Consider the following 25,579-nt stretch of genomic DNA (forward strand, 5'->3'; position numbering starts at 1 on the left):
CATCGCAAGGTGGTCTTTGAAGCTGATATCATTTAATCCTTGGCAAGGTTTCAGATTTTCACAACTGATCAAAAGGTGACTGGAAAATAAGAGCTCCTATATCCCACTGAAGGTCCTCTGAATCTTCGAACCCAATGAAGAAGATTACAAACTCTGGAAAGAGGAAAAAAAATATCATTAGAAAAATTTAAGCATTATATATATATATATATACAAAGTGATACAGTCTTGATCCCCGCACCATGCAGAGGTCCCACAGAAACCAGGTAGTGTGTTTTAGGTCAAGTGTTCATTTATTAACACTTGGCCTAAAACACACTACAGGGTTTCTCTCCCTGCGCCCCAGGATGCAAGGATCAAAATTATAAAGTATCATAGATAATTTTATGACAGAAGTTTCCACAGTAGAAGTACCTGTACTCTCTGCGGTAAGCTAGACCAAAATTCCAAATTGGGAATGACCTGTCAAACGAGTTATATTAATTGCAACAGTAGTAGGTACGTCGACTCAAACTAGCTACGTGCAAAACTTAAATTTTTTTCTATGCAAAATTATATGCACGAGAATATGTGCTGCGATTGGTAGAAAGGCTATGTTTCATACACAGCAATACAGAGCATAAAGAATGCTGCCCCACAAGTTAAAGTTCAAGAGGTGTAAGACAAGACGCCTATTTTCTCCATGTTATGCACAAAATGTAAGGCAGAAAATAATGAACCAAAAATGAGAACTTTCGAAAATAGAGAAACTATACATCACCTAAAGGGTGTAGAAAAACAAAACAGATGCAAGACAATAATCAACATTACTGTTCTCCTAGGATAACATCATTAAAAGCAATCATCTTGATATGCATTTACAGATATTTCGAGACCCGCCAATATAATAGTTATAATGCTAATGTTGACGATGACGACGATGATAATGATGCTGGTTGATACTCAAAATAAACAATGTCCAGAATAATAGAAAGCTATGGAGGTGCACATACATCTATACCACGAAAATTCGCAGGAAGTAGTACCGGTAAACTGCACCAGCCAGCAGGTAAACTCCAAAGAGACACGAGACTCTGAAAATTAAATTAAAGAGGCTATACAATCTTTTCCGGAAAGTACAAAACTTAAAAGATCTTTTACTTAAAATCAATACATGATCATCAAGGTACCAAACCAGCCCAATCCGCTACATGAGACGATATAATCTTGGCACAGCCCGATGGATGCTTCAGTTCTGTAGTCTGTCAAATAAAAGAGTAAAAATCTTGGAAAACCACAATTATTCATGCATACATCAGCAATAATTTATTCAAAATTAAATCTCTCAAATACTGCCATCCTTTTATATGAAAAATTTGAGTAATTGACAAAAAGCAGTGTTGAATTTTCCTAATGACGGAGGTGCTGTGAACTTATAGAACTGTTATCGCAATCCTAAAAATTTGGATGTCATTATAATATTGGTTCATCTAATGTTCTCAATATAGAGAACAATAATAAAAGTCTGTTCCTTCCCAACCATCTTAGTAGAGAAGGGAAACGAGTAGAAAGCCAGGCTATAATGAGAAACGATAGGGTCCATGGGATCTTTTAAATGCTCTCTTCAATTAAATGAAAATTTATATCTCCGACAAATATTATTAGCTCATCTACTAGACTACCACTTCTCAACCTTCGGTTTAAGAATCTGTGTTCTCAGAGAATTTTAACACAAGGGACTTCTCTGTTCTAGTAAAATTTAGTATATGACAAACTTGTGCTAACAGTCCCTGTTAGGTACTTCATATCATGGGCCTATATGAATTGGGCCCAGCCACTTATCAACGGGTGACTTGGAGAAAAGGAAAACGATTAGAAGGCTAGAATATAAATGAGGCAAGATGGAGGGACATAGGATTCATTCAGTTATTTGGCTTTTGCTTGGATATTACTAGCTTATGCTAGGGACTAGCTTTTGCTAGGGAACAGAGATCATCTCTGGGTTTCTTTACTGTAATTCTCTTCTATTATATATATATAAATTGTGGTTCCTAACAGTCCCACCTTTCCACAGTCCGACTTTGCAGTTTAAGGTCATCCAAGTTTGAAGTGAAGATTGAAGGGTTATATCTGCGGTTCAGTAAAAAAGCTCAAAACAATGGCATTTCAAACATTGGAGAATGTTATACGTCCCCGGTTTGATACTTACCATAAGCACAAAAGAAACACTTGGCATTGTGGAGTATCCATTTCACCAGAAATGAATGATTTAATATCAACATAAAGGGACATATGCTCCTCTATTGAACTATGTCGTGACTATTACTAAAGAATTTAACTGAACAAGAAAAGATGCATCGGGGATATCAGCAATTACACAATTACTGAACAGAACTCCACGTCATATTTAGAAGCTTACATAATCACAAAACGCAACTGTTTCAAATGTCTGTGGAACCTGCATATTCCCGATTTGAGGGCCACAAAGTCATTAGCTTGGATAGATGATAAGTATTTCAGACTATGTAATAACAGAACAATATCATACTTGGACTCCATTTGATTTACATATAACAGATACCGAGAGTGAACAGTTATGCTTCGGACCATTATTTGCCATCTTAACAATGATCCCCGTATGAGGGCTCTTTCTATCTGTCATCAAGCAGTCATTGGAAAAGGGAAAAACAGTATTATGAAATTAACTTCCTCAACAGCATTAATGAAGGCAACAGTTCAACCAAGAAGTAAACGTATAGCCATGTTGGCTGTGACATAGCCAATGCAAAAAGGCTAGAAACTAGAAAACGTTGAGTCCGAATAAAGAAAAAATGATTCCTCTCTTATTTTAATTAGGAAGGATGAGAATATGAACTTACCAATGATATCCATGAGCATGGTCGATGAATGACCAAGAGTTGTACATACAGGATAACCTACAGGAAAAGTATAAATCTGAAATCAAATGTTTAAATAATAATTACATAGTTTAAGTCTTGGTACGAGGAATTATAAATTTCATTGCATAATTCTTGTTAGAGTGTATCTTAGAAAATTGCAAGCTCAAAGTATAAGATCAAGACTGAGAATCTTTAGATGAGGCTCCATGCTTGCACCCTATTAATACAGCATTTTTCATGATGCAGAGTAATATATTTTCTTCTGCAGATTTCCACCCTTGAAAATTTATATCCTTTGCATATTACAACCTTCTACAAAATCTTCTATATCCCAGTGCTTTTTCAAGGGCAATTTCACCACTTTTTTTATGAAACTACCAGTTTCTAGGAAAAAAATGTTTGAATCAATGACAGTCTTATATATTCTAAAGACTTAGGAAAATTTAACTATCACCGAAACAAAACTATTTTCACTAAAAAAAAAACAAGAAGATATTTTTTTCCTCTAATTTTTTGTCACACTAAAATATCCATTGTGGCAGATTTGGGCAATCTAAATTTCCCTTGGTTGAAAAAAAAAAAGAGTTTAATAATAAGTGTGTTTTTACCAAGATATATTCAGATAATTATGCAAACTATAAATTTTACATGATTAATTTTGTATTAAATAATATATAGTTATATTAAAATAAATAGTTGAATATATAGCCTGTTATTCTCCAAGTCTCCAACATTAAAAAAAATAAGGGTTAATTACATATAATATCATAATTACCAAACAACCAAACTAACTTTAAATATTACATATACCTCCCCTCACGTTTGTATAATGTTAACATTTTTACAACCTTTAACTTTAAATATTACATACACTTCCCCTAAAATATATGTCAATATTACAATTAACCCTCAAATATGAGTGTTCAAGAAATGGGTTCAATTTTAGTTTTATTTTTAATTTATTTAGTGTTAATTACATTGACCTCCTTTGAAGTTTATAGCAACTACAAGAAAACCCAACTAAATTTAAAAATAACAAACACCTTCCAGACATTGTTACTTACCTTACATATTACCCCTCCATAAAAAAATTCAATAAAAATATATTATCATCCAAAACAATGCTAGAAATTTCCAGATTTACCTTTTTACTAATATTACTTATTACAACCTGAACACAATGCCATTTGGTTGTAATTTTTAATGTTTTCATAATCTTTTCACGATTATATTAGAAAATTTTTATTTACTATCGAATTAGGTTGCACATCAAATGGCAAGGGTATATTTTATTTTGCTTTATTGAATATTTTATTTAAATTTCAACATATGAAGTGTATATTTGATTGTGTTTTATGCATATTTTAATTATAATTTTAGCATATGAAATTTTTATTATTCTAATTTGATTCTGCATAATTTAATCGACACTATTATTACACAAAAAATTAAGTGTAAACATTTTATATTAATTTGAAATCAATTACGCTGAATATTAAACATTTCTATTTAATCTAAATAATTAAAGAAAACGTCTCAAAAAAAGTATGAAAATATTAAAAATTATAATAAAATGGCATTTTGGTCAAGTTTCAGTATATAAAATTATTAATTGAGAGGGTAAATCAGGAATGTTGTAGTAATGTTTAATTATAATATATATTTTTTGAATGTTTTTAATCAAGGAGTACTATGTAGTATAAGAAAGAATGCTAAGAGGGTCTTTGTTATTTCTAAATTTTTTTGGGTTTCTTTGTAAATTGTGATAAACCTCAAGGGAGTAAAAGTAATTGATCCATGTATTTAAATTAAAATTTAAACAAAAAATTAAAATAAAAGCAAACAACAAATTAAAAATTCAAAGTCTAAATATATTTTGGTTTATCGATTTTAGTTTTTAAAATACATCGATTAAAATATAATATTTTGAGTTTTAACATTCACAACCAAAATAAAAATTTCATTTTGGCTTAATTCAGTTTTTTATATTACTTCTTTCTTAAATTAATTGTTAAAACCCTCTTTAATATTATGAACAAGAATGGGTATATATATGAAATTTTTAAAGTTAAGAAGTGTAAACTTAAGCTTGATACAAACTTGAGAGGAGTTATATGTAATTTAAAAAATTAGTTGGCTTTTTTTGTAGTACTTGTTAAAGATTATGGACTTGGACATATCTCAACCTCAAAAGCTAGCTCAAGGAGAGAATTGTCAAAATCCATATATTCAACTCCCAGGACTTGTACCTAACTCAGTCGCAAAAGCTAGATCTAGGAAGGAGAATTGTTCAAGTCCATATATGCAACTCCCAGAAATAATCCGCCCTTCTAAGCTCACTTGCGGTCTTTGACCCTTGATAGGTGTTGTTTTATCTGTTATTTTGTAATACTTTTTTAGTTTGTTTAGCATACTTTTTATGTCGTTAGGTTCATTCATGTTTGATTACTTTGTTATTCATGCATTTGGTTTCCCTCTCATTGTTTTTGGTTAATTGTAGGTGCAACGAATAATTTTAGGAATCGGAGGCAGGCGTCATTCTTGCGCGATCCAGTGCAAAAAGGAACTGTTAGTAGCAAATTAGAAAATTGCGCGCTTCAACAGCGCGCCTGAGTGAAATATATGGAAGGGAACAGAGTTGCTCGCACTCCAGCGCAGGAAATGGCGTGCTCTAGCGCGCCGGAGGAATTTCAATTGCGCAAATCAGAAGATCTCGCGTTCAAGCGCATTCGAGATAAGGAAAGTCATCTTTTTGGCGGATTTTAAAAGGAAAACGCTGAGATTTCTTTCATCTTTCACTCTTTAAAAGAATTGCGATAGTTATGTTTATGTTTATGGAATAGATTGTTTTCGACTAAGGCCGCGAGATTGGGTCGAGACTGATTTATGTTTGACACGTGGTTTCATGTTTGAGATATTTTGATTATTTTCAATCATTAATTGTTGAAGTTTGATATCGTTATTGTGAATGATTTGACCAATTATTTGCAATGCTTGTTGATTGATCCTGTCGAAAGATTATGGATTGGTTTCCACGTCACTTCAACAATTAAAATAATATAAAATCGACTAGAAATAATATTCGATTTCATTGTGCGGTTTCGGGTGAAAAACTAAATTCTCATAGAATTAAATACATTTGAGTTTGATTAGAATTAATTAGAAATGATTAATTCATCCAACTCGAATATGTTTAATAAATCTAGAAATAGTTTGTTACATCAAATAAGAAAATTCATCATGATAGGGATAAATACACCTCTCAGCTTGTGACACGTGTAAGCATGAATCAACTCGATACCTTCTTGTGTCATACTCGTTTTGTTTGAATTAAATTTCTCTTTGAGCCCTAATTGCATGATATATTCCTATTTATTTATTCGTTTAAATTCTATTTTATAAATTAATTAAATCTCTATTAAATTCATCACACCCTCTTTTATTACATTGTTTAGATTAAGTAGAATAATCGAATCTTCATAATCAAACTATCGGTCTCTGTGGGACGATCCGAAATTAAATCCGATTTATTATAACTTGACCTAGTCCACTTGCTAGTCCCAATTGATTTGCTCGAACACCCATTGACTACGCTCCTATGTGTACTAGCAAATCAGTCTTAGAAAGCGAACTTGGTGGTTGAGTGTATGCAACATTGGAGAATTGGTAGAGCGAAAAGTATAACACCTGGTTGAATTGTTAAATGGATTTGGTTTACAAATGAGTGTTGTATAAAGGTCTCGATCTTCTCAAAGTCTCCACATATTTCTGGATCACTGATAAGTACATTTTGTATGCATTAGTTCGTGATTTTTTTATGTTTATTTTGTGTGCATTTATATTGTTTTATGTGCTTTTATGTGTTTTAGAACATGTGTGTGTATTTCACTCCTCGGGTGTTAATTTTGTAGGAAAATAGATTTGTGAAGCATTAATTACGGAGCAGCCTTAGTAAAAAATTCAAATTTAATTTTATAGAGCTCCAAATCCAATCTTTACCGTTCCAAATGAAGTTCCAGATGTTTTGAAGCTGCTGTCCAAATTTCAGCTCGATCCGATGGCTAGAACTGAAGATATGAATTTTTCAAGAAAACTGCGCGCAGGCAAGGATGTATGAACGGACCCCGTGCAGGGATCCGGATATGGGTCCGTGCCGCTTCGTAAAAAATTCGGCGTTTCCAGTGTAATGCACGGACCTAGACACGGACCGTTATCCAGGGTCCGTGCATGTCGCAGAATCAGAAAAAATTAAAGTTTCGGAAATTAAAATTCCTAACTTGCCGGGTTTTATTTTATGGGCTTTCAAAGACATATAAATAGGAGAGTTCAGAATGTGATTAAGGGGGTTGGAATCGCATAAAAGAAACGGCGGCTAGGAGGCTTGGAGATTGAAGAACGCTCCATTCGAGTTTTTCTTCTTTTCTTCTTTAGATTATTAAACTTTTGTTTGAACTATATTTTCTTTTATTGATTAGTTTTTCTTCAACCAAGACCACGAGATTGGGCCAGACAGGTTTATGTTGAATATTTGGATGTTTATTTAGGATTTTTGGATTTTTGTTAATATTATTGATTGTTGGATTTAAATTCTGTCTTGTGAATAACCTGATCAACTATTTACTTGCTTGTTAATTGATTCCAAGTCGACAGAGGAGGAATTGATTTCGATCACTCCAATAATTGACATATGGTTAAACCGACTAGAAATAGTATTCGGTTTCAGTATGCGGCTTTAGGTGAAAACTGAATTATCACAAATATTGAATGCATTCATATTTGATTAGAATTATGAAAATTAATCCGTCATAACTTGAATAGGTTTAACATGTTCTAGAAATAGACTGCTAAACAAGATACGATAATTCGCCGAGATTTAAGATTAAATCTGGATCCTGGATTTGCCACTTGTTTGCATGATTTGTTGGGTACCTGCGTGTGTCTTGATTGTCTCTATTTAATTGAATTTATTCTTCTATTTTAATTCTTATTTTATTTTAGTAATTTAATTTTTAGTGCTCGTTTTATTATTCTATCTAGATTAAGCTAAATAATTAATTTTTGAGAATTGACAACAGTCCCTGTGGGATCGATACTTGGACTCTCAGTCCACTTTACTATTACTTGACCTAATGCACTTGCCAGTTGATACCGAATTAAGCGGTCAATTACCCTGAAAGATTCTAGACCCGACCTTTTCCACAACGACCTAGAATGTTCAAGATCTATCTCCAATGTTCTATTTCTCTCAGCATGAACCTCGAACCTTCATGTCTTGTCGACAATGTTCTAGGTTCTTCCGCACGGACCTAGAACCATCATGTACCTCTCAACTTCTCTAGAACATTGTCCTGCCTTCAAGAGAATGACAGAGCACTCAAGAAGGTTTCAGATGCCACCAAGCCTCCATGACAGCTTCATATGCCAAATCTCTTGCATGTGCAGATATGGGACAACTAACACGGCCCCCTCACGCCCAATAATGAACATCTGGAACGTGAAGTTTACAAGACAACGAGTGGTCCAATTGTGGGCAGTCCAACAAATAATGGTGGAACCCGTCTCTGGGTAAGTAAGATGCTACCTATAAGGGCATTGTCCCAATCTACAACTAAAGGTGGACATTCATTAATACATTCAGTGGTCTCCACATGTATTGATGAAGATGTACCATTGGGTAGTGCCCTTGCAGGTAGCAAGAAACATTCCTATTCTTTGTACCATGTTAGAACTTCTACTCTTTCTCATTTCTATTTCAGGGATCACTACAAGCAATACAGAAAGTACAAACCACACCACACAACTTCAGAAGTCGGGGATACTATAAGTGAAGATCTTGAAAGATGCAATTTTCTATCTTGGCACAAATTTGAGCCTCTATCTATCATTCAAAAATTATTTATTCACAATCCAGTATATAAGCTGAATTCTCTCTCTTTCTAAAAATTCCTACAATTGATAAGACTAAAATGCCAAAGTAGAACATGATTTATAAGTGTTTACCTTCCATTTTGTTAGACAAAAGTGCACTGCAGCCCATGCCACAGCGTGATGAACCACCACAGTCCTACACAACAAGTAAGCATCTGTACTTTCAGCAAATACTCATTTGTCTGTCTTAAACCTAAAATTAGAATAACAAAAACACATGCCCATTTTGGTGACGCAAAGGTCGCTGGAATAACTTATAGGGTTAAGACAAACAGGGAGAATAACAAACATTTATAGTAAAGTGTTTGAAGAACAATTATGACATTTCATGTAATACATCCCACATTTAGCTGTTGACCTATTATATTTGGCGATTGCCACAATTTCAGTAGAATAATCAGTTCCTTGAATTCTATGCCTCTAAAAGAATTGATTCTTCAGTTGTTTCTCACCAGATTGCCATAAAAGTGAACCAAGACATATTCAACCTAAATGAGCTCTGCTCATTAATTTTGTTAATATTCCCTTCAACTGTCAGTTAGATATGAAATCTTTGTAGTGGAAATACTTTCCAAATTCAAATTGTTTTAAAAACACCACACCAAAATAGGAGAAACAATGACATAGTTCAACCAAAGTGTGGCAAATCTCTGGTCAAAAGAAAGAAAATATGCATCCACTTAAGAATCAAACTAACGACGGAAACCAAAAAGGGGTATGATAATACAACCATATTTTTAGAAAGTTCTCACCTTACAACCAACACATAGGAGGATCATGGTTGAATATCATCGAACCGCAAAGCTGCTCCAAAAAAGATGACAAAAATTACATCAAATGCCAGAAGTATCAAATTCAAAACTCAATCATTCTCAAGATACTCTTTATCGTTGGGGCAACCAGCTAACTAGCTAATTCAAACACCAATCTACTGGATTAAGCTCATAAAACCATTTGTAAATCACAGTTAAATCATACAGGTTATAACATGAATAGTTCTATCGCAAGCAACAGAAAATTTTACAGAATAAACATACAAAAACTACACAGAGACCTGATAGAGCAAACCTGAAACCAGAGCACAGTCCCATTAACTGACACTTTATAAAACCTGACACAAAAAATTACCGAATAGGTAAATCAATAGCGGAACAAATTCAATGACAAACCATTTTACAGTGTCGTTTCACACCCAAATGCGCCAGAAAAAAGGTAACATTTGTACAAAATCCTCCACCCACCCGCTACTGACTTCTGAATCCAAATTCCAAAAAAATTTACCATTTGGGCTTATGCATACATACAAGTACAGTACACATAGATTGAGAAATTACCCATCTTCGCTGCGGATTCCATGGGGAAATTTACGCAGAGGTGCGGCCAAGCTATAGTTGTACAGTTTATTCTTATCTTTAACACTAAATTCACACGGAGCTGAGACCGAATCGAGGCAGACTTGGTTACGAATCGTTGTCATTAAAACCAAAATGAGAAACTGCGAAGCCAGAGAAACGCTACCAATTCTCATTTCCGCTCAAATTATCCAATAGCCGGGGATTAATTTCGATGATTTGCTCGCTATTATGATATTGTTAAAGAATCAGTTGCTGAGCAAATCGAATCGTCAAAATCTAGAAATTTTGCATGTTGAAGCAAAATCAAGATTTCGCAGGCTGTCATTTTGGTGCCCCATCAAGCGAGGATCCCGACGGGCTTGCAACAGCTCACAATAAGGCCCAAATGAAATTATGTGGTTAAAGTGAAATGGCAAAGAATGATACATTCTCAACTTTTAATTCATAAATTTTTTTTAAAAAATACTATTATAGGTATATAATATAATATAATAAATAAGTTTGTAGGACCTTCTGATTTTCAAAATTTTGTTAAAAAAAAAAAAGAGCTCAAATTCTACCATAGTTCATTGAAAAATAACTAAATTTATGTTTTTAAAACCGGATGCGACTAGCGATCCCAAATTCCCAGTCGATCCCAGTCTCATAATCAGAATCATTAACTATTCAAATTCATCTTTCAAGGCTCGAATTAAAGATGGAACAACTTTATAGCTCAAACTCAATTTGAATGAAGGCTCGAGTTTGATTCGAACATGCTATTTGAACTATTAATTGAAAATATATTTTGGAAGCATCTAAATTTTTCTATTTATATTGTATGTTTATGTTTAATCAATGTGGTGAATCAATATTAATTTTGCGAAATCCATTCAATTCGTAACTTGAATTTCCCAAGCTAATTCTGGAAATATTCCTCTTCGAATTATAACTCAACGAATCAGAAAAACAATCATGGAAACGCACGCAAATAGTTTGACAAAAAAATGAACGAGATTCAAGAGCACCAATAATTTACGTGGTCTGACTATAATAGCCTACATCCACGGGAGAGCAACTTCTTATTCAATCCAAACAAGGTCAGATACAAAGCTTTTCAAGAATGGAGTTTTTAATACATAAAGTTTTAATCATTATCTCTTATTTTTTCTATTATTTCTCGATGTCTTTTGTTCTCTTGTTTTTTTTAATATATCTCTCTTTTTCTGCAATCTTAGATATTTATAAATGTACACCTTTATATCGTTATGCAATCAGTTGCTTCCTCTTTTTTCATCCAATAGTTATTCGTTTCTCCTGGTAAAGTCACAGAAAATGTTTATGGATGTTCGAAGATGAAAACTCTTCTTTCTTTTGGAAGGATTTATCTAGAATATTTGAGTAATAAAACTGTTTATACAACCCCGATTCAGTAAGGACTTAACACTGTCCTGACTAAAACTCCTAGAACTCAATAGAAAGATAAGTCTTCGACTGAAATTACAAGTATGAAGAAAACACTTGAAAAACTTAGCACAAAGTGATCCTTAATGATCAAATATCAACTTGAGTGAGTGTTCTATATCGGTTGTCTGAATTTGAGATTTTGAGATTACTCGACTGAATTCTTGATCACATGGATAGCTTGAATGCGTAAGAGTTGGAGAAACTTCTTCAACTGATCTTCAAGCCTATTTATAGGAATTGGTCTGCAACGTTCATATAAATATCTGTTGCCTTGTATTGTTAGTCTTCAGGGAACAATCATTGAAAAATAGTACACTCTGCACACTAACCCTGTTGTGTTGTTTACAGTATTTTGTCCTTTCTCATAAATGCTAACAATTCAAATATGAAGGACTCTAACTGTTTAGGGAATGTTGAGTGACTGAAATTGACTTTCTTGAATATACTTGATAAGTGTCAGTCGTCCTAAACTTTAATTGAGCATCCTTGACTATTCAAGATAATCTTTCAGTTATGGTTCAGTCAAGGTGCTGAGTTCAGTTGATGTTTCCAGTCTTTTATTCCACTGCTAAGTTCAGTCTTAAATCTTTCGATAATTTCAGTCGTCTTAGTTCAGTCGTATAAATATCCAGTTAAGCTTAGGAATGTTTCATGACATCGACTGATTGGTCCAGTTGAGTAACTCATTTCAGTTGTTCAACTTCGTGCAGTTGAGTTTACTTACCTTAGTTTGTAATGACCCGACCCGGATCACCCACTACACAAAAACTTAAGCATGCAATTACCTTAAGTAATAACAAAATATAGCTAAGGAAATTAAAACCAAAGCAAACATGACAGAATACAACCAATAAATAAAACTAGAAACCCAAGGCAGTAAATATACAACCCAATTGAATTAACAACTTAAATAAACTAACAGCTACCTTTGCATCTTCTCCTAGGTCACCTACTATGCACAGGTTCATCTGGTGAGCCACCTGCAACTGTCTCGTCGAATGGGGTGTCCATGAAAAAAATGAAAACAAGCGTGATCGACCTTCGCTTAGTACAAAAGGCACGACTATACAAATAATATGATGCATGCAAAATGACTAGGTACTGGTCAACTATCTAGTCCTACTCAGTCTAGGTGCCAATGAGTGTGTAGTGCCATATGGGGTCAACTCCGCTAGGTAACTCCCCTCACTCATCTATATCACCGTAGCGTTAGTCCCCATCATTATGGCATCTCTCAGTGTCCGACAATAATAACGATATAGGGCTGAGCTACCCTACTAGAAAGGCTATCTCGAAGAAGATACGGCTCAACATGAAATGCACATGAAACATAATAAAATAAAGCAGTAAAATATGGATCATGACACATATATGCAAAATATAAGAATGCATACTCACTATCTATCTCAGTCAGTACTTTACGTACCTAAAAAACTGGCCTAGATGTACATGCATCTACAGTTCATCACTAGTACTACAAGTCAAGATAATTAAGCATCACTAATACTGATCTAAAAGCTTTAACTAAGCTAATAGATACTTCATAATACTAGTAAGGATCTCGGACTATACATGCATCAGTCGTCAGCCCGCTGATGTCGAAGGCTTTGACCCAAGCACAGATCCGCTGCAAGCCCCGTAACACTTCGCTATCTCCTAGATCTCGAGTATAAAGCAAAAACCCTAAGAATATAAACTGATACACACACAAACACATCCAAACACATACAAATTGAGAGAAATCTGTGGCCTATTTATAGACAGAGTTTGGAAGGTCCGAACTCGCATGCTTGTCACGTCTCCAAACAACTATGATCAGAAGCTCCGATCTGCACTTTGGAAGTTTCGATCATCTTCAAAAGCTCCGAACTCCCACTTCGAAACCTCCAGTCTGCATGCATTCCCATGTGTTGGTACATTCTTGACACGCCGATAGTACACATGACCTAACTCTTCAGAAGGTTTTGATCTTGAGTTCGGACGTTCCGAATCATCCCAACATTCGAATCCAACAATGCAAAATTTGGTGTTTCCGAAATCACCTTCGGATCTTTCGAACTCTCGTGGGTCCAAGTTTGGTGGTTCCGAACTACCCGGTCCCATTTTTTACTATGGCACAGTTCGGATCAATCCGGGGTCGTTTATCTACTCGATTTTATCATATTAAAACCCCTTAATCATGTTTTATTTATACTAAAAATGAATACCGTTAGATTACGTAAAATGGATTTCGGGTTATGTAGTGATCATGCATTGAATCACCTATTAACTGGCAACTAATAGCATGCATTAAACTTAATAAAAAATGCTTAACAGAGTAAAACGTTCGGAAACATAATCCATAATTTACTTATCAGCTTAGTAAAATATATCCATGCTTAATACTGTAGTGATACAACCATATCAAAAAGATTGAAAGTAAACATTATACAGCTATATCGAATCCTGCAGTATAAATAACTTCTCAAGGCTCCTGCTCCCTAGTCCTGCATCGAACTACCAGCTCCATACATCCTGCAACCTGTCCCATGGAATAGGGTGTCCAAGATAACAATTAGGACGTGAGCGCTAACGCCCAATACATAAACATGAGTAAACGTATATATATGATGCATGCAACATGATGACTGGTAAAGGGTCATCAGAAAAGTCATGCTAAGTATTGGCGCCACATGAGTGCTGCCACCGCACGGATCAACCTTTGGGTGCAACCACACTTTTCTAGTACACCAGAGTAGTCAGACATACATTGTAAGAGTGGGTGCCCAGTGAGCCAACTGTGTGGCTATGGGCTTTGATGACTCTTTGTATAAACAATCTTTTGTTTAATATTATTTACACTTTTATGGCAATGACTTTATATTACTTCATATTGTTATATTGTGATATACTATTGTTGTTTTGATAAAGACCTTGAATATACTATAGTGTATGTAAGATGTGGTAGAACATGGAGATGTCTATCATGAAATACATCTTATAGTCACTGTATATTCTAAAACCGTTCCTAGTCGATTGAGCCGTCCGATAATAAGGATAAGGATCGCTCGAGTTTGAGACTAGCATTTGCGATGCGGAGTACCACGTTTCATTGGTAGGGAACATGGAGATGTTCGAAGCATGCAAATGGATATTCATAGGATGAATAATCGAACTACCCTATCCGGACTTTCCAAGTGGTTATCACTTATCGAGTGGATAAAGTCCGCGGTTTTGGTTGTACACCATTAGTCCTTACGACTTGAAACATCATGGAGACTCTATATGCTAGTGCTGTGCTTTGACTCGTTTACCGACTCTATGGGGGTCATCAGGTGTCGAGATTGGGTACAGTTACGACACATATAGGAGTCAATGCATTGTTGTCAAGGATTCACCACATACTTGCGAGTGTGGATATCCTATGCGGATCTGAGGAGATATTAGTGTGACAAATCTCTGGCCAGAGTACTTGATGTGATTTAAGAAATGGTTTCTTAGTAGCACATGCGATGTCACTAATTTGATCTTCAAGATGCATTGCATAGTTATCGAATCTTGAGCGACTCTCGATATACCAATGGTTGTTGATTCGATCGGGATATATGGATGAAGGGACCGTACTGTACGCTAACCAAAATCTACTGGTTCTTGTAGGCACTATCAGTGATACCTAGGGAATCATGGGGCGATGTTGCTAGGCGCTTTAACCATGATTCGTTGGGCAAGTCGGAAAGTGTTGTTCCGAGTCACAAGGAGTTGTGAGCCCACGGCTAGCTGTATCCCTGAACCATTGAGGGTCACACAGTGTAATGGAGTTTTAATCCCCGTTGAGATAGTTAAATTTAAAGAGTTAAATTTAATGAACTAAGGAGTTGGACTTCTTAAATAAGAGTAAGGGAGTAGGATTTCCTAAAATGACATAGGGATGGACATTTTTGGAAACCACTGAATTCGGATTCAGGAAAATTTATTTTGACTTTAAAATGTGCAGAAATGGTTTCTGTGCACATTGGTGAAATTGGTTCATCGATCGGAGTCACGATGAATTTTATATTAATTTCTGAACGTGCGGGCTTTGCTTGTCGGGCCCTAGCTTATGACTAATGGCCCTAAGGTGTTAGTGGCCTGCATTATAAATAAGTTATTGCAGTACAGAAATTAGACACAACAGCTCATTATTTTTGAGAAGCAAAAATCGAAAACCCTAGCCTCTCAAAGTAATAATCGGCCGACCCCTCCCATACTCTGCCCGAGAAATTCCGGTCTGTGATTTTGAATTGCAGTCAGGAATAACGAATCAGATTCGTTTAATCTCTTCGCAGAAAAACTTCTGATAGATTTTCTAGTGCAATCTGTCAGAGGGATTTAAACCTCATTCGTGGACCTGATTGAAGGAGTTCATCAGTTCCTGGGAGATACAAGAAGCGCAGAGAAATCTGTGTGGTGTCCAATAATCTCGCTTCGAGATTGAAGGTAAAATTTAATTAATTGTTATTTGAATTTTACACACACAATAATTTAATCGTTGAATGGTTGATACCCACACCATGGAATTGTTTCATGATAAAATTTTTAAACTTCCGCTGCACCGGGTATCAATCGTGATTGATCTGACCGCCAGTTATCCAACAGTGGTATCAGAGCTAGGTTGCTCAGATCAAACGATTAAATTAATCGATTGTACAAAATTTTTGAATCTCGGTTTTTTGAAAACAAAAATAAATATTTTTAAATAAAAATTTTTTTTTTTTTTTTCCGGGGCAAAACCCGGGCAGCGATTGGATCGCTGCCCGGTGGGGCAGCAATTGTTGCTGCCCCGGGCGGCGCACGGCGCCGCCCAAAGGGGGCGCACGGCGCCGCCCAGGACGGCGACCGTCGCCGCCCAGGGCGGCGCACGGCGCCACCCAGGGCAGCGCTCGGCGCTGCCCAGGGCGGCGGCGCCGTCCTGGGGCGGCGTTCGGCGCCGCCCAGGACGGCGCACGGCGCCGCCCAGGGGCGGCGCAGGCGCCGCCCAGGGGCGGCGCCAGGCGCCGCCAGGGCAGCGAGAGTGCTGCCCTAAGGGGGCAGCCGGGCTGCCCCCGGCCCGCGCCCCGGGTACGGGCCGGCCCGGGAGTGTCCCGGGCGGCCCGCGGGAAAAATTTTATTTTTATTTAAAAATTAATTTTAATGTGTTGAAATTTTATTTTTGGTCCGGTCAAAAATTGTTTTTGATTGGTTCACGAGATTTCGGATCGAATTGTTCGAGTCCGTAAATTTTAAAATTGATTTTTGGATAAATTTGAATTTTTGGAAAATTTTAATATTTTATCCTTAAATTGAATTTTGAAATCAATTATTTTTGGTACAATTGATGATAAGATATGATCTTATGATATATTAAGTAAAATATGATTTTATTTGTAAAATTGGATTTTATAGATAAAATATGATTTTATTTGATATAGAGATAAAATATGATTTTATATGTGAAATGAGATTTTATATATAAAATATGATTTTATCTTGTTTAAATTTGAATTGCCACTGCATGTTATCCAATAAATTAATTTTGAATTAAATGTTATTGGATAAGGATGATCGATTGCCATGACCAATTTTGTAGGTGTATGTTAGGAATTTACATTTTGTTTTTATTGTTGTTGGTTTTATTAATGGGCCTGGTTTATGGCCCGATATGAATGTCATATGTAATAAAAGTGGGCTTGGTTTATAGCCCGTTCCCACCCCTAAAAATGTATCCCCTACTTGTCATTGTTATTTATTGTAAATACATTAGATTTAGTGGGAGATCAAGATTTGAAGACGGTGGGCCCAGCAGACAATAAAGACTGAAGAAATGTAAATTGGAAGCACATGTAATAGGATTGCATTGCATACTGCATATCACCTAGGATTGGACTAAGACCCGTGATTGGCAACCACGGGTCAATTAGAAATGGAATCGATCATCCTATATAATATTTGATATTATGATTGTATGCATGTTTAGACATAATTGCGTGAATCCGGCAAGCATGCAATAAATTAAATATGATGAGACAAATATTTTTATAATTAAAAATCCCTCATTTTAAATATGATTTAAAATTTATATCAAGATAAATAAAGGAAATTTAAATTTGTTTAAATGTTCCCACCTTCCATCAACGGTCAATGTATGTGATGCTACCCGGATACGGTCCGGCTCATATTATTGGGGGGGCCCGTCCGTCGGAAAGCTGTACATTGGATCGACAAATGTTGTAAGTTGGGTGGAACTCCCATGGGATCGGCTCATATTATTGGGGGATCCACATGGCGACCGTCCATCACAACTTAATATTGATGGGTCATCTTGACATGTCACTTTAAACGGCGTCATATTATTGGGCCCTTATTTGGACATGAGGTAAACACATGGGGGTTGCTTTGGAAGCAATTGGGCTCTACCTTTTGAGAATTATGGTTGGCTGATATTATTCGGGACCATAAGTTTGTCAATTGGACTCCATGTTCTCACTAAGGAAAAAGTTTCCCGTTTTCACTAGAGGGTGGTGAAATCGTTAAAATAGTGGGAGTGAGATTCATAAAATTAAATTCGCCTATTTTATGTCTTAGTAAATTGTTAAACAATCATTGATATATGTCTGTTTTTCTTTTCAGTATTTCATACAATGAATTCGCGAAATCCATTATTCTCGATCCTCGAACAAAACAAGTTGACTGGCGCCAACTATACGGAATGGTTCCGGAAGTTGAAGATTGTCTTAACTTCGGAGAAAATGCTCTACGTGTTAGAGAAAGCACCTCCGAAGGAAGCACCAGCTGACATAAGTCCGGAGGAATTGGCCAAACTTGATGCATGGTGTGACCATGACATCAAGACCAAATGCTATATGCAAGCCTCGATGTCTGATGAACTCCAGAGGCGATTTGAGGACACGGTAAATGCTGCTGACATTCATGCGCAACTCAAGGAACTTTTTGGGGCTCAGTCGAGGGCTGAAAGGTTCGCTACTGTTAAGGAGTTGATGACGTGCCGCATGCGTGAAGGGACTTCGGTCCGTGATCATGGGGTACGAGTGATTTGGCTCATACAGAAGTGGCGACCCTAGATTTGGTGTTGGAGCATGAACTCAATGTGGATTTATTGCTTCTGTCTCTTCCTTCTTCATTTGATGGATTTGTGATAAATTTTAATATGAACAAGATAGAGGCCACCCTAGAAGAGATGGTCAATATGCTCGTTACATATGAATCCACACTTAAGAAGGATAAGCCAGCTTTCTTGGTGGGCTCCTCATCTTCTGCTAAGAAGGGGCCAAGTATGAAGGGCAAGAAACGTTCTACCCCACCCAAGAAAGTCGAGCCCGAGAAGAAGCAAAAGACAAAGGCTTCAAACAATGGAAAATCCAAGGATGTTTGCCATTACTGCAAGAAGCCGGGTCATTGGAAGCGCAACTGCAAGGAATATCTTGAGCAGTTGGGAACTGCAAAGGGTATGTTCTATATTGAAATAAACATGTCACTTAATACAACTTCTTGGGTATTGGATACCGGATGTGGATCTCACATTTGCAATGATTTGCAGGTGATGACAAGAAGTCGCAGGCTTAGAATGGGTGAGACCCAGCTGAGGCTCGGAATGGTTCCAGAGTTGAAGCTACGGCCATTGGAGATGTTTGTTTGACTTTGCAGAACGGTTTTAAATTATTGTTAAGAGATGTTTTATTTGTGCCAGATTTAATTAAAAACATTATTTCTATTTCTATGCTTGATAGAGATGGTTATTCTTGCAATTTTGTGAATGGGATTTGCAATATTTACAAGAATGAATGTTTAATTGGAAATGGACAACTTGAAAACGATCTATACAACTTAAAACTAAAAGACGTTCCAGTGAATTATGTTGATAAACCGGCGACAACAAACAAAAGGAAAATCGATAGTCAAAACCCGGCAAACCTTTGGCATGCTAGGCTAGGTCATATTTCCTCAAGGAGGATGAACAAGCTAGTGGGAGAGGGCATGTTTGATATGTCTGATATCAACTCTCTACCTACTTGTGAATCCTGCCTAAAAGGAAAAATGACTAAATCTCCTTTTAAGGGGAAACCTGAGCGTAGTCAGAATCTGTTGGATTTGATCCATACAGATGTTTGTGGTCCATTTAGAGTAGGGACTCAACATGGCCACACCTACTTCATTACCTTTACTGATGATTATTCAAGGTATGGGTATTTATATTTAATGAAATATAAGTCTGAAGCATTTGAAAAGTTCAAAGAATTCAAGCTGAAGTAGAAAACAAGCTAGGTAAAAGTATTAAAGCACTTCGATCGGATCGAGGTGGAGAATACTTGAGTACCGAGTTTTTGGACTATCTGAAAGAGAATGGGATTCTCTCTCAGTGGACTCCTCCTATGACACCACAGCTTAATGGTGTATCGGAGCGTCGTAATCGAACTTTGTTGGACATGGTTCGATCTATGATGAGCTTCACTGAGCTTCCACCTTCGTTTTGGGGCTATGCGCTTGAAACGGTGGTATTGTTGTTGAACAACGTCCACACTAAAGCAGTGGACAAAACACCATACGAGTTATGGAATGGCAAAGCTCCTAAGTATTCGTACTTGAGGATTTGGGGATGTCCTGCTTACGTGAAGCGGACAGTGGGAGATAAGTTGGATAGTCGATCCAGCTTATGTTATTTTGTAGGGTATCCGAAGAATTCAATCGGATATTATTTCTATTATCCTGCTGAAACAAAGGTGTTTGTTTCTAGGAATGCCACCTTCTTGGAGAAGGAGTTCTTATTGGATAAGAAAGGCGAGATGATGGAACTCGAAGAAGTTCGAGAAGAACCCGAAATACAAAATAACGATCCTACACCTCAGGAACCATTGCTGGACACGCCTGCACCTAGAAGATCCGAAAGGACTTCTAGACCTCCAGTTCGATATGGTCTTCTTCTTGAAGGGGATCAAGATGAACCCGACATTGGATGTGATCCAAGAAACTTCAAGGAAGCAATTTCTGATGCGGATTCAAATTTATGGCTTGAAGCTATGCAGTCAGAATTGGATTCGATGCATACAAACCAAGTTTGGTCTTTAGTAGATCCTCCCGATGGAATTGTTCCAATAGGGTGTAAATGGATCTACAAAAGAAAGCTTGGGCCTGATGGTAAGGTATTGACCTACAAGGCGCGATTGGTGGCGAAAGGTTATACTCAAAGGCAAGGAGTTGACTATGATGAAACCTTTTCACCAGTTGCTATGTTCAAGTCCATAAGAATCCTTATTGCCATAGCTGCATGGTATGACTATGAGATATGGCAAATGGATGTGAAGACTGCTTTTCTTAATGGAGACATTAAGGAAGAAATCTATATGAAGCAGCCTGAGGGGTACACATCCATGGGAAGCGAGCATAAGGTATGCAAGCTTCAGAGATCAATTTATGGTCTAAAACAAGCATCAAGAAGTTGGAACCAGAAATTTGATGAAACAATTAAAGATTTTGGTTTCATCAAGAACCCGGAGGAACCTTGCGTGTACAAGAAAGTAGTTAAGGATGCGGTGACATTCTTAGTACTTTATGTTGATGACATCCTACTCATTGGGAATGATGTAGGGATGTTGCAGTCAACAAAGATATGGTTATCAGGTAGATTTTCGATGAAGGATTTGGGAGAGGCATCCTACATTCTTGGGATACAGATCTATAGAGATAGGTCTAAGAGAATGATAGGACTCACTCAATCAACCTACATCGATACCATATTGAAACGGTTTTCAATGGATGGGTCCAAAAGAGGACATCTACCATGTGTCATGGAGTTTCTCTATCCAAGTCTATGTGTCCCAAGACTGATGAAGAGATAGAGAATATGACACATGTACCATATGCGTCAGCTATAGGTAGTATCATGTATGGGATGATATCTACCAGACCGGATGTAGCATTTGCTCTGAGTGTCACGAGCAGATATCAGTCTAATCCTGGTCAAATGCATTGGAAAGCCGTGAAGGACATTCTTAAGTACTTGCGAAGGACTAAGAATATGTTCATGGTTTATGGAGGACGAGAACTCAAATTGGAAGGCTATACCGACTCTAGCTTCCAAAGTGATGTGGATGACTCGAAGTCAACCTCTGGATTTGTGTTCATGCTCAATGGCGGTGCTGTCTCTTGGAAGAGTTCCAAGCAGGACACCACAGCGGATTCCACCACTGAGGCTGAATACATTGCAGCATCAGCTGCTGCTAAAGAGGCCGTTTGGATGAGGAAGTTCGTCCAAGAGTTGGGCGTCATTCCTGAATTTGTTGGTCCAGTCCCGGTGTACTGTGACAACACGGGTGCCGTTGCTCAAGCAAAGGAACCAAGGTCTCATCAAAGATCCAAACACGTACTGAGGAAATACCACATAATCCGGGAGATTGTGGAAAGAGGAGACATCATTGTCGAACGAGTGGCCTCTGCAGACAATATCGCTGATCCGCTTACTAAGCCCTTGCCAGGACCATTGTTTGACAAACATCGCGAAGCAATGGGTCTACGTAGTATGACTAGTTGGCTATAGGGCAAGTGGGAGATTGTAAGAGTGGGTGCCCAGTGAGCCAACTGTGTGGCTATGGGCTTTGATGACTCTTTGTATAAACAATCTTTTGTTTAATATTATTTACACTTTTATGGCAATGACTTTATATTACTTCATATTGTTATATTGTGATATACTATTGTTGTTTTGATAAAGACCTTGAATATACTATAGTGTATGTAAGATGTGGTAGAACATGGAGATGTCTATCATGAAATACATCTTATAGTCACTGTATATTCTAAAAAACCGTTCCTAGTCGATTGAGCCGTCCGATAATAAGGATAAGGATCGCTCGAGTTTGAGACTAGCATTTGCGATGCGGAGTACCACGTTTCATTGGTAGGGAACATGGAGATGTTCGAAGCATGCAAATGGATATTCATAGGATGAATAATCGAACTACCCTATCCGGACTTTCCAAGTGGTTATCACTTATCGAGTGGATAAAGTCCGCGGTTTTGGTTGTACACCATTAGTCCTTACGACTTGAAACATCATGGAGACTCTATATGCTAGTGCTGTGCTTTGACTCGTTTACCGACTCTATGGGGGTCATCAGGTGTCGAGATTGGGTACAGTTACGACACATATAGGAGTCAATGCATTGTTGTCAAGGATTCATCACATACTTGCGAGTGTGGATATCCTATGCGATCTGAGGAGATATTAGTGTGACAAATCTCTGGCCAGAGTACTTGATGTGATTTAAGAAATGGTTTCTTAGTAGCACATGCGATGTCACTAATTTGATCTTCAAGATGCATTGCATAGTTATCGAATCTTGAGCGACTCTCGATATACCAATGGTTGTTGATTCGATCGGGATATATGGATGAAGGGACCGTACTGTACGCTAACCAAAATCTACTGGTTCTTGTAGGCACTATCAGTGATACCTAGGAAATCATGGGGCGATGTTGCTAGGCGCTTTACCATGATTCGTTGGGCAAGTCGGAAAGTGTTGTTCCGAGTCACAAGGAGTTGTGAGCCCACGGCTAGCTGTATCCCTGAACCATTGAGGGTCACACAGTGTAATGGAGTTTTAATCCCCGTTGAGATAGTTAAATTTAAAGAGTTAAATTTAATGAACTAAGGAGTTGGACTTCTTAAATAAGAGTAAGGGAGTAGGATTTCCTAAAATGACATAGGGATGGACATTTTTGGAAACCACTGAATTCGGATTCAGGAAAATTTATTTTGACTTTAAAATGTGCAGAAATGGTTTCTGTGCACATTGGTGAAATTGGTTCATCGATCGGAGTCACGATGAATTTTATATTAATTTCTGAACGTGCGGGCTTTGCTTGTCGGGCCCTAGCTTATGACTAATGGGCCCTAAGGTGTTAGTGGCCTGCATTATAAATAAGTTATTGCAGTACAGAAATTAGACACAACAGCTCATTATTTTTGAGAAGCAAAAATCGAAAACCCTAGCCTCTCAAAGTAATAATCGGCCGACCCCTCCCATACTCTGCCCGAGAAATTCCGGTCTGTGATTTTGAATTGCAGTCAGGAATAACGAATCAGATTCGTTTAATCTCTTCGCAGAAAAACTTCTGATAGATTTTCTAGTGCAATCTGTCAGAGGGATTTAAACCTCATTCGTGGACCTGATTGAAGGAGTTCATCAGTTCCTGGGAGATACAAGAAGCGCAGAGAAATCTGTGTGGTGTCCAATAATCTCGCTTCGAGATTGAAGGTAAAATTTAATTAATTGTTATTTGAATTTTACACACACAATAATTTAATCGTTGAATGGTTGATACCCACACCATGGAATTGTTCCATGATAAAATTTTTAAACTTCCGCTGCACCGGGTATCAATCGTGATTGATCTGACCGCCAGTTATCCAACATACATGTCCTCGCCGTCGCAGTACTCTCAGTGACAGAATATCGAGTATAGAGCTGAGCGGCTCTATAATCAGGTATAACAAGGTATAGGTTCAACGTGTATATGCACATGACATATGAGTATAGAAAGCGGTAAATCATATATCATGGCATATAATAATGCCAAATAAATGCAACACATAAACATGTATAATCACTGGAAATCTCAGTCAATGTGTACGTACCTCTAGGCTAGTTCAAGTATAGTAGGATCCTAGGTTCCAAGCCTATATTCAAAAGTTCATCGTATCACTACACAAGTTCTATAAGTCTTACCTAAGCTAATAAGTACTCCCAAAACTTAAATTGATTCCCGGACCATACCTTCGTCCGTAGTAAGTCATTTGGATTCTCTAGTCCCGATGACTATAACCACACTTGGTTATTCCAGAACTTTTATAATAACCGATAGGTCCCTCAAGTGTATAACTCACACTATATAACTGAAGAAGAAAACTCGGAATTCGTAATTCAAAATGAATCCAAATGAGCCCTATTTATAGGAAAATTTTTGGTGAAGTTCGGACCCTCCGAACTCAAGTTCGGATCGTCCGATCCAGCTCAACGCCTGCATGCAGAACACGTCGAGTTCGGACCGTCCGATTGCTACTTCGGGCTATCCGAAGTGTTTTAAATCCGACACTTGTCAAAATCCATGGCTGAGTAATCCTGCTTGCATGGCATGAGGAAGTTTGGGCCGTCCGATCCTGGTTTGGACCGTCCGAACGTGTCTTAACTCCAAAGTCAACAAGACCTTCTTCGGAGCCCCCGACTTGCTAAGTTCGGATTGTCCGAAGTCCTCTTCGGACCGTCCGAACTGGCTCAAATATTGAAAGTCCAATTCTTAGTTCTGAAGTCCAATTGAACACTGGAATTGGTTAATTACTAACCCTTAATCATGTTTAACATATTATTATCTTAAAACAAAATCTGGGTTACTACATTCTCCCCACATTTAGATATTTCGTCCGCGAAATAAAATCTAAAGACAATTCAAGATAACAATATGAAACATCAAACTATGTTTTATTACAACGGTAATTACATCTTTACATGGTAATCAAAAGTACAAAACAAACAACTCAGGATGTTCTGCTCGCATACGGCTCTCGGTTTCCCAAGTTTCTTCTTCAAAGCCTCGACGCTGCCACTGTACCATCACAAGTTGTATAGTCTTGTTCCGAAGAACTTTCTCCTTTCTCTCTAGGATACGGAGTGGTCGTTCGACATATGACAGATCTGGCTCTAGCTGAACATCAGTAGGCTGGATAATATGAGATTCTTCAGTTATGTACTGTCGAAGTAACGACACATGAAAAACATCATGTATACTGAAAAGATGTGGCGGTAAAGCCAAACGATATGCAACATCTACGATCTTTTCCAGTATCTGAAAAGGCCCAATGAAACGGGGTGATAACTTGCCTTTCACACCGAATCTCATCACCTTCCTGAAAGATGATACTCGTAAGAACACATATTCATCAGGCTCGAACTGAAGTGGCCTGCG

The 25,579-nt window shown here is 37.3% G+C and overlaps 1 protein-coding gene across 1 annotated transcript; it reads right to left on the minus strand.

Annotated features, from left to right (window-relative positions):
• Positions 1-414: 414 nt before the first annotated feature.
• Positions 415-10,538, minus strand: LOC140866295 (uncharacterized). The gene is given in 11 exon segments (XM_073271264.1): positions 415-462; positions 993-1,073; positions 1,154-1,241; positions 2,399-2,437; positions 2,528-2,634; positions 2,859-2,915; positions 8,880-8,943; positions 9,560-9,575; positions 9,577-9,611; positions 9,876-9,918; positions 10,142-10,538. Coding segments are annotated over 9 exon segments (636 nt in total). The 5' UTR covers positions 10,336-10,538; the 3' UTR covers positions 415-462; positions 993-1,073; positions 1,154-1,160.
• Positions 10,539-25,579: the final 15,041 nt, after the last annotated feature.

This window comes from Henckelia pumila, chromosome 4, assembly GCF_033568475.1.
Source record: "Henckelia pumila isolate YLH828 chromosome 4, ASM3356847v2, whole genome shotgun sequence".
Lineage (NCBI taxonomy): Eukaryota > Viridiplantae > Streptophyta > Magnoliopsida > Lamiales > Gesneriaceae > Henckelia > Henckelia pumila.